General features: G+C 42.0%; 1 protein-coding gene across 2 annotated transcripts in view; it reads left to right on the forward strand.

Moving 5' to 3' along the window:
- Positions 1-13,013, forward strand: part of DNAH10 (dynein axonemal heavy chain 10) — a 152,261-nt gene that overhangs the window by 42,195 nt on the left and 97,053 nt on the right. For both annotated transcript variants that reach the window (XM_057744253.1, XM_057744254.1), the window contains 8 exons: positions 1,928-2,404; positions 2,518-2,676; positions 5,710-5,826; positions 5,910-6,012; positions 6,829-7,007; positions 9,337-9,548; positions 10,708-10,861; positions 12,416-12,649. In XM_057744253.1, coding sequence (XP_057600236.1) covers positions 1,928-2,404; positions 2,518-2,676; positions 5,710-5,826; positions 5,910-6,012; positions 6,829-7,007; positions 9,337-9,548; positions 10,708-10,861; positions 12,416-12,649 — 1,635 coding nt within the window. The remainder of the gene's footprint in view (positions 1-1,927; positions 2,405-2,517; positions 2,677-5,709; positions 5,827-5,909; positions 6,013-6,828; positions 7,008-9,336; positions 9,549-10,707; positions 10,862-12,415; positions 12,650-13,013) is intronic.

Raw genomic sequence — 13,013 nt, forward strand, 5'->3', positions numbered from 1 at the left:
AACTTATAGGCGTTACATTACCAAGTCTTTGAACAGGAAAACAAAAAATTTCCAAGAGGTACATAAATAAGAAAGACTCTCTGTGAAACATTATGTATGTTAATTGTAATATTTCATGCCAATTTAATCCAACCGCCCCACAGATGGGTTTGAGGCTTTTTGGTGAAGACTATTATTTTGTCTTCATAAATGCTTTCTTTTATTTATTATTATTATTATTTTTGTAAATGCTTTCTTTTCTTTTTTTATTATTTATTTTTTTATATTTATTTATTTTTGGCTGCCTTTGGTCTTTCTTGCTGTGCACGGGCTTTTCTCTAGTTGTGGCGAGAGGAGCTACTCTTTATTGCGGTGTGATGGTTTCTCATTGCCGTGGCTTCTCTTGTTGTGGAGCACAGGCTCTAGGCTTGCAGGCTTCAGTAGTTGCGGCACGGGGGCTCAGTGGTTGTGGCTCACGGGCTCTAGTGCACAGGCTCAGTAATTGTGGCTCACGGGCTTAGTTGCTCCGAGGCATGTGGGATCTTCCCGGACCAGGGCTCAAACCCCGTGTCCCTTGCATTGGCAACCACTGCGCCACCAGGGGAGCCCCTGCTTTCTTTTAAATGAAAAGAATTTTTACCTATCCTCTTGGAAAATGTTGGAAATGTGGTTCATTAACAAGCATCTCTGCAAATAACCACTTATGACAAGGTGACTTCCTCTGGCTTGGCCGTACTATTTGATTCATAGTTCAAGATTCATATTTCATGACTGAAAACAGTGAGCAAAAGTTGTAAACGAGGATTGAATTACCTCATCTGTGAAGTGGAGATGTTAATGCAGTGCATGTTCCAGAGCTGTGGGGAGAATTACAGGACATAACACGTAGAGCGCTTAACACAGTGCTGGGCAATGAGTAGCTCTAAATAAATGTTAGCTGTCAGTTTTTGGAATTAGTATTACAGTGAGCAATAGAATCAGTCATCGTTGTTACAGGATTCCCATTCTGCAGATAGCCAGACTACGGTTCAGAGATGTTATGTGTAACCACCCACGGTTTGCTTAAAAGAAGAGGGCTTTTTTTTTTTTTATGACTTTTAAGAACTTTTATTGAGATACAATTGACATACAATAAACTGCATATATTTAAAGTGTACAGTTTGATATTTTTTTTTCTTATTAGTAATGTATATATGGCAATCCCAATCTCCCAATCCATCCCACCCCAACCCGCTATCCCCACTTGGTGCCCATATGTTTGTTCTCTACATCTGTGTCTCTATTTCTGCCTTGCAAACCGGTTGATCTGTACCATTTTTCTATATTCCGCATATATGTTACTATACAATGTTGGTGTTTCTCTTTCTGACTCACTTCATTCTGTGTGACAGTCGAAGAGAGGCACTTGACCATGCAGCAGGGCGATGCCCAGTGACAGATTTGTTTTGGGACACTGGAGAGTCGCTTTGCTTGACTTTATGTTTCTTCATCTGTAAATATGGAATCTAATGTTTTATGCATTCAAACTTGGTTGTGCTCCATTGCATGTCTGATAATTGGCTGGCTGTTGGCTGGGGGAGCCCTGGTTCTCCTGGGTCGCCGTCATCTCCTAGGCTAGCTCAAGCCCATGCATCTGGTGGCTGAGAGGTTTCAAGAGCATGAGAGTAGAAGCTGCTGGGCTTGGACCTTGCGTAACGCCACTTCACCTGTCTGTTGGTCAAGTCAAGTCACAGGCTAGCCCAGGGCAGGAAAATAGGTCCTCACAACAGACAAAATCTCTAGGTGGGAGGAACAAAGGATTGTGGTGATTTTTTTGCAACCTAGCACAATTTATCAATCATAAAGTGACATCCCTTACTAGCAAGACTTATTACTGAATATGATATGTGCATTGGAAGCACAATAAATCCTAAAGGACTGCCTTTTCCCCTGATTCTTATTTTGCCAGAATTTTGTTCGCTGGATGAATGGCAGCTGCATAGAATGCCCCCCTCAGAAGGGAGAGGAGGAAGAGCTTGTTATAATCAGCTTTTACAATGATATTTCTCAGAACCCTCAGATAATCGAGCAGGCTGTTATGATCCCTCAGAACGTCCACAGAATTTTGATCAATCTTATGAAGTACCTGCAGAAGTGGAAGCGGTACCGGCCGCTCTGGAAACTGGACAAAGCCATTGTGATGGAGAAGTTTGCCGCCAAGAAGCCTCCTTGCGTGGCGTACGACGAGAAGCTGCAGTTCTATTCCAAGATCGCTTCTGAAGTGATGCACCACCCCTTGATCAAGGATGAGCACTGCATCCGCCTTCAACTCGGACCCCTGGCGAGCACCGTGCAGGAAAACGCCAGGTCCTGGGTGTTTTCCCTCGGGAGGCTCCTCAATGAGTCAGCCAGAGAGGAGCTCCATAACCTGCATGAAGAAATAGAGGTAGTGGAGCCCAGGGCGTCTCTAAAACCGCTTTCGTGATAGTCAGGGCTTCGTTTGGTACTGTATTTTTCCCCCTATGCTTATTTAGTGTCTCTTTGAACTTTCTTTTATAGTTCTTGTCCAAAAACCTGAAGAAGAGCCCCAGTACCCTTGAAGATCTCAAGTTTGTCCTTGCAACAATCGCAGAAATTAGAAGTAAATCTTTAGTCATGGAACTAAGATACCGGGATGTCCAGGAGAGGTACCGCACCATGGCGATGTACAGTCTCTTTGTAAGTGAACTCTTTTCTTTTTTCTTTTCTTTCTTTTCCTCTTTTCTTTTCTTCCTTCCTTCCTTTTTTTCTTTCCTCCCTCTCTCCTTCCTTCCTTCCTTTCTTTTTTGTGTGCATTTTTGTTTTTATTTTATTTTTTAAAACACAACATGATTATATTTTAATACACAACCAAAATACAAAACACCATAGTAGATGGATGGCAGTAAAATATGGTATTTCATTTGCATTGCATAACAAATGGTTAACATCCTTAGTCATAAATGAGTTCTTACAAACCAGAAACAAAGACATTGCTATACGAAGGGAAATGAAAAAAACAAAACCAGAAGCACATGAAATAACACAATTGACTAGCAAGGGTTAAGCATCTATGAAGGTGACTGAGCTGAACAATAAAAGAAGAAAAGCAATTTCTTTGGAATATCGTATTACCAGAGATTAAAAATCTAACATTTATACAGTTTTAGGAAACATACCCATATAAACACTGGGGGGCAAGATTGATGAGGTTCCGTCTATATATTAATAGTGGGGGAAATCGAGTTTAGACTCAAACTATAAATTTTGGATATTCTTAGTCTTAGTGGTTCCAGTTCATTAGAATATTTCAACAAATTAGTTGGATAAATTTATAATTTATGTATAAACCGTATTTACTGCATAAAAAATTCGTAGCTGGTATATAGACCCTCCAAAAATGGCTTGCATATTAATTTATCAGTACACCCCAAAGGATGTGCACAAAATTTCATTAGTAGTTGTTTTTATTTTATTTCAAGTGAACTCTTTTCTTAAGCCTTTTGCAGTTGGGTTGAATTCTAAAGCCCTTTTCAGAAAGACATCCCAAATATACAATAAAGTCAATTGTTTATGACTTTCAGTAATAAAATTTAAATGTCAGGCAACCCCACGGTTATTTAGAATAATGACAACTTAGAGATTAGTATTTTTTGTAGACTGGTCTGTAACTACACACTGTTTTGATTTCCCCTCTTCCTTTTCTTTCTTCCTTCCTTCCTTCCTCTCTCTCTCTTTCTTTTGCTGTGTTGGGTCTTGATTGCAGCACTTGGGATCTTTGTTGCGGCATGTAGGATCTTTCATTGTGATGTGTGGGCTCTTCCTTGCAGTGCACAGGCTTCTCTCTAGTTGTGGCTTGGAGGCTCCAGGGCGTGCGGGCTCAGTAGTTGCGGCGTGCGGGCTCTCTAGTTGTGGTGCATGGGCTCTAGAGTGCTTGAGTTTAGTTGCCCCGTGGCATGTGGGGTCTTAGTTCCCCAAACAGGGATCGAACCAGTGTCCCCTGCATTGGAAGGTGGATTCTTAACCACTGGACCACCAGGGAAGTCCCTTTCTTTTTTTTTATGTTAATTTTCTTTAATAAATAAAGGGCTGTTGCAAAAATGATAAGGGGGAAAGGAGAGGGATAAGATGATAAAAGAAACTCGTAGAAGATAATAATTTAATTGTTTTTATTTAGGGTTGTTAAATATGGCTTTCAAAGAGCTTTAGAAAGTCCGTGGATGAGTTTGAGGTATCTGGGACCTCCTTGAAATTGTATGCAAAATTTTGCGTACAGTGCATCACACAATACACAGAAAGAATCCACTGGAAAAACAAAGTAGAAGGGAGAAACAGATAGCTGTTATAAGCCTGCATTTGCATAAAATTTGTATTTCAGCATTTATATTGCTTGAGTGCTTTAGTCACCTTCACTGAAAATTAGCCTTGGCTGAAAGCTAGAGATCCTCTCATCAGAAAATGCACAGTTGTGGCGATCATTTGGTAATGTATGGAGATAACAAATGCCTGTGTTATGCACCTGGAACTAACACAGTATTGTAGGTCAATTATACGTCAATAAAAAATAAATAAAAATGAAAAAAAGAGACACTTTTCCTTAAAAACTGTTTACCCTGAGATACAGTTTATATAAGAAGGGCAGGTTAAATCCTTGATTCTTGCCCTGTATTTACATGTTTTCAGAATAGTAAATTGGTCCCCTAGCATCCTCCAATTAAAAAGAAAAATGCACAGTATACAAAATTTATATTTTTATAATTAAAGTCAAAATTTCAATTTTGTCTTTTGTCTTCTTTATTGAGTAAAACTATTTAAAATTCTGTGTCTTAGAACTCCATTACTGTCTGCCTGTACTCCCTGTGTATCTCTTGGTTTCCTTTAAGTCATTTGTATCCTTATTGTCCTATTATTTCTGATTGAGTTCTGGACATTGTATGTGACAAATTGTAGAGAGAATTGGAGGCTCCAGATGATGTTATGTTTCATCAGAGGGGATTTATTTTTGCTTCTGACAGCACTGCTGGGTGTGCTAACAGGTCAAGATAACCTTATTTTAATCAGAGATGAAGTTGATTTGAAACTCGGTTTTACTTTATGAAGGGCTTCTGTCTCTCTACTTATGTTATCTATCTCTTTTATTATTATTATTTTAAAAATGTAGTAAGGTTTCTTTTTCTTTTTTTATAATGTATTTATTTAATTAATTAATTGGCTGTGTTGGGTCTTCATTGCTGGGTGAGGGCTTTCTCTAGTTGCGATGAGCGGGGGCTACTCTTCGTTGAGGTGCGGGGGCTACTCTTTGTTGAGGTGCGCAGGCTTCTCTGTGCAGTGGCTTCTCTTGTTGTGGAGCACGGGCTCTAGGATCACAGGCTTCAGTAGTTGCAGCATGTGGGCTCAGTAGTTGTGGCACACGGGCTTAGTTGCTCCACAGCATGTAGGATCTTCCTGGACCAGGGATCAAACCCGGGTCCCCTGCGTTGGCAGGTGGATTCTTAACCACTGCACCACCAGGGAAGTCCCTATCTATCTCTTTTTAAAAATTACTTTCTCCTGATTTTATTTTAATGATAAGTACCTAATTTGTATAGTTCAACCAGCACTTTTTCAAATGACCTAGCCTGCCATCACCCAGAAGCAGAAATCCAGGGGCAGTAGCTTTGACCAGAAATTTTAGTTCCAAACTGCTGATTATTTATTGTTTGTTCTGTTTTTTATTTATTTATTTTTTATTAGCCTTCTGATGCAGAGAAAGAACTGGTTGCCAATATCGAGAGCATGTGGTCAAATCTGTTTAATGATTCGTTGAATGTGGAACATGCTCTGGGAGGCATAAAGAGAACGTTCACAGAGGTACCCTTAAATGCTTTCCTTTCTGAGTAAAGATGTTGAAAAATATCCAATGGGCTAAATTAACACAACACTGCTTTTCTCAGATTACTCGAGGTGAAATATTAAACTACAGACAGCAGATAGAGGATTTTGCAAAACGTTTTTATCATGAAGGCCCTGATTCTGTTGGTGAAGATCTTGATAGAGGTGAGGGGAGTGACATTGGTCTTCCTGAGGCATTTGAATATGTTTTGCTCAAGAATTTTATGGGAAAGACAGGATGGAGCGGTAGTTCGTAACCTTGCCTGTACACTGGGTTCCTTTGGGAATCTCTAAAAACAACGGCTGCCTGGGGACCAGGTCCACGTAGTCTGATTCCATTGGTTTGGAGGATGGTCTGGACATCAAGGTTTTTTAAAGCTCCTGTGATTCTAATATGCAGCCCAAGTTGAGACCACTTAGGGCGAGAACTCTCAGGAGACAGAACTTTCTAACTGGTGGAGCTTGCAGATGTCACTGGCCTTCTGGTTTTAGTTAGCATGATGGTGAGATAAAGTCTGGTCATTCTAAATTTGTCTTCCCAGTTGGCTTCTATGGATGAGATGATCATTTTGCACATTGTTCATGATTTCTTACTCAATTTTGTATACCTTAAAATTGTGTGTATTCAAAATGAACTTACTTACAAAACAGAAACAGACTCACAGACTTCGAAAATAAACTTATGGTTAACAAACGTTGGAAGGGCGAGGGATGAATTAGGAATTTGGGATTATACACACAACTATTTATAAAACAAATAATCATCAAGGACCTACTGTATAGCACAGGGAACTCTCCTCAATACTCTGTAATAACCTATATGGGAAAAGAATCTGAAAAAGAATAGATATACATATGACAGAATCACTTCGCTGAACACTGAAACAACATTGTAAATCAACTATACTCCAAGATGAAATAAAAATTAGAATTAAAAAAATTGTGTGTGTTTATTTATCTGCTTATTTACTTGTTTATTAGGAGTAGATCTTTTAGCCACTTTTGAAAAAGAGCTGATGAGACGTGAAAAGAACCGCCAGGAGCTGGCTAATGCTGAGAAGCTTTTTGATCTTCCGATTACGATGTACCCAGCGCTGCTCAAAGTGCAGAAGGAAATGAGCGGGCTGAAGATGATTTACGAGCTCTACGAAGGACTGAAGGTAAGCGTGCACCCACAGACGCGGTCTCGCCGGAGGGAACGCAGCTCAGGGGACTTTGAGGCCGCAGTCATACAGAACCTGGGGCAGATTTCATAGAAACTCTCACTTTAGCTCTTTGGGAAGAGGTCGTGGGGAGTGACTGCTAATGGCTACGGGGTTTCCATTTGGGGTGTGGGGAGAGTTCTGGAACCCGATGGGGATGAGGCTGCCTAACATTGTGAGTGTCCCGGTTGCCATTGTACACGTTCCTGGCAGAAAGCAGGTCAGTGGTGGCCTGGGGGCAGGGAGAAAGGAGGGGGGTGGGCGGGGTGATTCCAGAGAGGCGGGAGGAGACCATTGAGGGTGATGGTGATGGATACGTTCCTTATCTCGATTGAGGTGATGGTTTCACAGGTGTGCACCATGTCAACTGTACACTCGAAATATGTGCAGCTTATCGTACCCCAGTGAACCCCCCATAAAGCTTAAGAAAAACAGCGTGAATGGGAAGAGAGGCATTAGGAACGCCAACTATAGACAACTTTCTAGTGAGTCTTGTTACAAAGGGAAGCAGAGAAATGAGGAGTGGTGGGTGGAGGGGACGTGGGGTCAGGATAATTTTTTTTTAAGATGGGTGTTTGTATACCAGTAAGAGTGGTCTGGTAAGGAGGGGACACAGGTAATAGGAGAGAGGAGGGAGTCTTTATGTCTGGCATCCTTGAATAGGTGGGAAAGGGATGGGATCAAGAAGTGGCCTCAAATAGGAGGCAGAATCATCTGTTGTCATATGGGGAGGGCAGAGCCTACGCACAGAGATGCTTCTAGCAGGAGATGTTGAACGTTCTGTTCTGACTGCGTCAGTTTCCCCAGGGAAAACAGCGAGGTCAGCAGCAGCAGGGACCACGGGTGGGGGTGCTGGCTGGTTGAGGATGGTGGAGCAGGGGTGACATGATCTAGAGGAGTGGGGAGCAAGAGGGCCAAGGAGACATTCCACTGGCGTCCTGGATTTAGACTGAGGCCAGTGGACGAAGTTGGGTTTTCGGCAGTCGTGGTTGGCTGCCTGGGCAAGGGTGGGGCGTGGGCTTAACCGCAGTTGTGGTTTTAACAAATGCGCTCGGTGGAGAGCGTGTCGGGCAAAGGCATGGAGAGCGGATGAAGGAAAGGCATTACTATAATGATTGGCTGTACATTTAGGGCAGAAACTCTGAGAAGTACTTAAATTTCTTTATGATTTCTTTCTAATTCGTTTCTCATTAAATTTTTGCAAAAAGGAGGTAATGAATCATTGGAATCATCTCAAAATAATCCAGAAAACGGTTGGAGATTTTAATGTCTTTTTAGAAGGCAAAGAAAAGAAGAGAAATGAAAAAATGTAAATATATCATACATAATGCCACTTACTCTTTGAGTTTAAAAAATTATCATACACATATTTCATCAATTAGTGTCATATCCTATCAAATGTTTCATGACTCAAGCAACTCTGCCAAGCCTGGATGTCACAGGTTGGTTGCAAATGCCAACTCTCCAAGATGGCTGTACTGTTTACATTAAATTTCAGGGAGCTAGAAACAAAGTCTTTTTAAAATAATTAATTTTTAATTTTTGGCTGCGCTGGGTCTTTGTTGCTGTGCACTGGCGTTCTCTAGTTGCGGCGAGTAGGGGCTACTCTTTGTTGCGGTGTGCGGGCTTCTTAGTGCAGTGGCTTCTCTTGTTGTGGAGCACTGGCTCTAGGCATGTGGGCTTCAGTAGTTGTGGCTCTCAGGCTCTAGAGCGCAGGCCCAGTAGTTGTGGCGCATGGGCTTAGCTGCTCCACAGCATGTGGGATCTTCCTGGACCAGGGCTCGAACCCGTGTCCCCTGCATTGGCAGGCGGATTCCTAACCACTGCACCACCAGGTAAATCGCCACAGTCTTTTCTTTATGATAACCAAGCAGGATTATCTAAATTGTAGGTATTTTGTAACCTTAGGTTCTTTTATCAGAAAAGGACAGCACCTGAATGAAGTGCATACTTTAAGACCCAAGTGACTCCCTAATCGAAAAACGCCTGACGTCTTGCTTCTCCTTTTCACTGAAGGAAGGGAAGACATGTTTTCGGATCCAACACATCCTCAGATATAGCATTATTTTAATGAGGGCTTAAAAAAGTTGGGATGCTTTTGTTTGTGTTTTGGAACCTTGGAATCGCTCTTTCCTTTGTGAATTTGAGGTCGTTGTGGGGAGATGGGTGATAATATTTGGAGAGAAGTGAGCTCGTTCAAGGATTAAGGACGCACTTTCCCGGTCAAGCCACCTTCTGAGTTTCCAAAGGGGTCTTGTTGATGGGAATATTTCTTGCCCATTTCCAGGTTGCAAAGGAAGAATGGTCTCAGACGCTCTGGATCAACCTGAATGTTCAGTTTCTCCAGGAAGGAATTGAAAGTTTTCTCAAGTCTCTTAGAAAGCTGCCCCGGCAGGTCCGAAATTTATCAGTGGCCTACCATTTGGAAGCAAAAATGAAGGCATTCAAAGACTCGATTCCTTTACTTCTTGACTTGAAGCACGAGGCTCTAAGAGACAGGTTTGTGGGAGGAGCTTTTACTTCAAAATATGTCTTTGCCTAGATCTGATGATGAACACGTTTCCAACAGCAGCACAGGGCTAGAAGTACGCAAGTAATATTTCTAGAAGATCGCTTCTCTGTAAAGTTTCCATTATCAACCACAAGGATTCTTCTATATCAGCTCCTGCGCTAGACCTGCGACTAGAGAGAGAAAAAACAGTAGATTCTCCTTTCTGACCGACTCTGTGCACAACAAAAATCAGTGATTCTACACTTACTGCTTGTATGCTGCGTACCTGACATTCTGCCAGTCTAGTGCCAAGTCTAGCTGCCTTATTACATGCATTCCATATACATGGGACCATAAAAGTGGGCAAATGTGAACCTTCAAAGGAGGTCAGATTGGGTCAAGAGCAGTGCTGCTTGGTGCCTTGTCTGTCCTCATCCTCCTGTCTAAAGTCCCCCTTTTTGGTCTTCCCTGGGGGTCCAGTGGTTAGGACTCCGAGCTTCCACTGCAGGGGGCTCGGGTTTGATCCCTGGTCGGGGAGCTAAAATCTCATATGATGTGCGGCGTGGCTAAAAAAAGAAAAAGCTTAATTTAAAAGGTAGCCCCTTCTTAGTTTATCAGGCTGTGGTTTTTTTCCGTAGTGCTCAAAACAGTTGGTGGTTATTTAACTTATAGATTTGTTTTCTAGGCCACTGACTGTCTCCCCAAGTAGGTGGTAGTGTTTCCCGAGGGCAGGGGTCCTGCCTATGACTCAGCGTGAGCCCCGAGTAGCCAGCCCACTGCCTGCACAGAGTTAGTGCTTGCTGAATGTTTATCAAACACACGAGTGTCATTTACACCAGGGTCTCAGGCTGAGTGATCAGAGAGAGGTCAGGACCACCAGTCTAGAGACTGTTCAGTAACAGTTACCGACAAACGAAAAGTTGTGTATTTTCTTAGGTGGTCGTGAAGGCAAGCCATCTAAGAATTATCTTCTAGATGTTGTTTCCTTGGTTTAATTCCAGCAGCCAGTGGGATTTTGGACGGATCATTTTAATGATGTCCTCATACTTCCAAATTCCATGACAAGAAGTGTTTCTAAGGGGATTTATCCTGTGGGTGAAGAGGGAATAATTAAATCCATCACTAAACTCAGTAGATATAACGATTTTAACATGGATGCACCTTCAGGCATTGGAAAGAGCTTATGGAGAAAACGGGTGTGAGTTTTGAAATGACTGAAACATTCACCTTGGAAAACATGTTCGCTATGGAGCTTCACAAGCACACAGATGTCCTCAGCGAGATTGTAACGTCGGCCATCAAGGAGATAGCCATCGAGAAGGTAGGGCTAGTTTCAGTTGTGTAAAACAGTCTAGCAAAACAGAGAATTTTTTTTTTTATTCAAAGAGAAAATCTGTTTGCTCTGGTACCTGTTATGTTTGAGTAAGAAAGAATGATTTGTTCTAGAAATAGAATTTCTCCCTCAGTTACATATTTTTGTTGTTCTGATAGTTTCATTTCTGACTTATTTATTAAAGAAATAATGGGTGTTCAAGGTAGAAAACTGAGAAAACAAACAAATCACTTAAAATCCCACCACCTGAAGATAAATTATTAACATTTCAGGGTATATCCTTTAACACTTTAAAATGCTTTTACAGGGAATTCCCTGGTGGTCCAGTGGTTAGGGCTCCGCACTGCAGGGGGCACGGGTTCCCTCCCTGGTTAGGGAACTAAGATCCCGCATGCTGCGAGGTGCAGCCACAAAAAAAATGCATATACACGTGAGACAAATACACATATATCCACACAGACACATGAACACATATACATGCAGTCCACATACATGAGCATTATGTCCATATACATACATGCCCCCATATACATAGATGTACACATATATGTGTACATAACTACATATGTACCACACATACATGTATGCACACACATGCATTTGTATACACACGTGTCTACACATGCACACACACACATAATATACAAACATACATATGCAGACATATACACACTTACTTTATATACACATACACATAAATATTGACAGGGCTTTGTGACAATGTCATAAAAATAGGCATGTTAATTTATAATTTGATTTTCTTTTTTTTATAAATTTATTTATTTAATTTATTTTTTTTATTGGCTGTGTTGGGTCTTTGTTGCTGCACACTGGCTTTCTCTTGTTGCTGCAAACGGGGGCTACTCTTCATTGTGGTGCGCAGGCTTCTCATTGTAGTGGCTTCTCTTGTTTTGGAGCACGGGCCCCAGGCGCGTGGGCTTCAATGGTTGCGGCACATGGGCTCATCTGCCATGGCTCACAGGCTCTAGAGCACAGGCTCAACAGCCGGGGTGTACGGGCTTAGTTGCTCTGCGGCCTGTGGAAGCTTCCCAGGGCAGGGCTTGAACCCGTGTCCCCTGCATTGGCAGGCAGATTCTTTACCACTGTGCCATCTAGGAAGTCCTGATTTTCTTGTTTAACAGTAAACACCGGGGCAGGATCTCATGAGGATGCAGATTGGAGGCAGATTACAGAATTTAGACCCCGGTTCTGGCACTCAGTAGCTGAGTGAACATGGCGAGCCCACCCTTCTCTGAGCCCCGGTTCCCACCTCTGTAAAGTGTGGGCACTAAAAATCCCTCATGGGGGTGCTTTGAGGACTGAAGGAGATCGTGTATGGCACACATTTACCTGGCACAGAGCAAGTGCTCATTAAATGATGGCTAGGATTACCAGGACAGAATCTCTGCTTATTTGGAACACTGAGTGGAACTCTGGGGCGAGGAGTTGGTCCATGGCCAACTTGGAAAGTTGCTGTTGGGTTGGGGTTCTGTTTTTTTCAATCCGTGTGGTCTGAACCATTCTTTTCATATTCCTGACCAGGCTGTGAAGGAAATCCTGGACACGTGGGAAAATATGAAATTTACCGTGGTCAAGTATTACAAAGGCACCCAGGAGCGAGGCTACATCTTGGGGTCTGTTGACGATATTATCCAGTGCCTGGATGACAACACTTTCAACCTGCAAAGCATCTCAGGAAGCAGATTTGTGGGGCCTTTTCTGCAGACTGTTCACAAATGGGAAAAAACGCTTTCTCTCATAGGGGAAGTCATTGAGGTGAGAAAAAAGACACAGACGATGGAGAAGAGTCAATTCACAGCAGGAAAGAAACTTCGTATGAGAATGTTTTGTGCTCAGAAACTAATGATCCTCTTTCATACTTTTTCTTTGATTTATTTTGGGGGGAGGGGCTACATGATTAGAGGTGTCAATCTGAGTTTTTATTTCAACGAATGCATTTTTAACTTCCAGGACTCCTAATTGGTTCTTTTTCATATGTCCTTATTCTTGTTGAATAGTGTCCTGTTCTTGTTGCAAGAATGCTTTCCCCTCCTGTATCACATTGAAAAATTTAAACATATTTAAAGCCCTTTTCTGATTTCCTTCTACTTTTTATTTTCTCAGGCTAGAATTTTTTTTT

Source organism: Hippopotamus amphibius, chromosome 8, assembly GCF_030028045.1.
Source record: "Hippopotamus amphibius kiboko isolate mHipAmp2 chromosome 8, mHipAmp2.hap2, whole genome shotgun sequence".
Lineage (NCBI taxonomy): Eukaryota > Metazoa > Chordata > Mammalia > Artiodactyla > Hippopotamidae > Hippopotamus > Hippopotamus amphibius.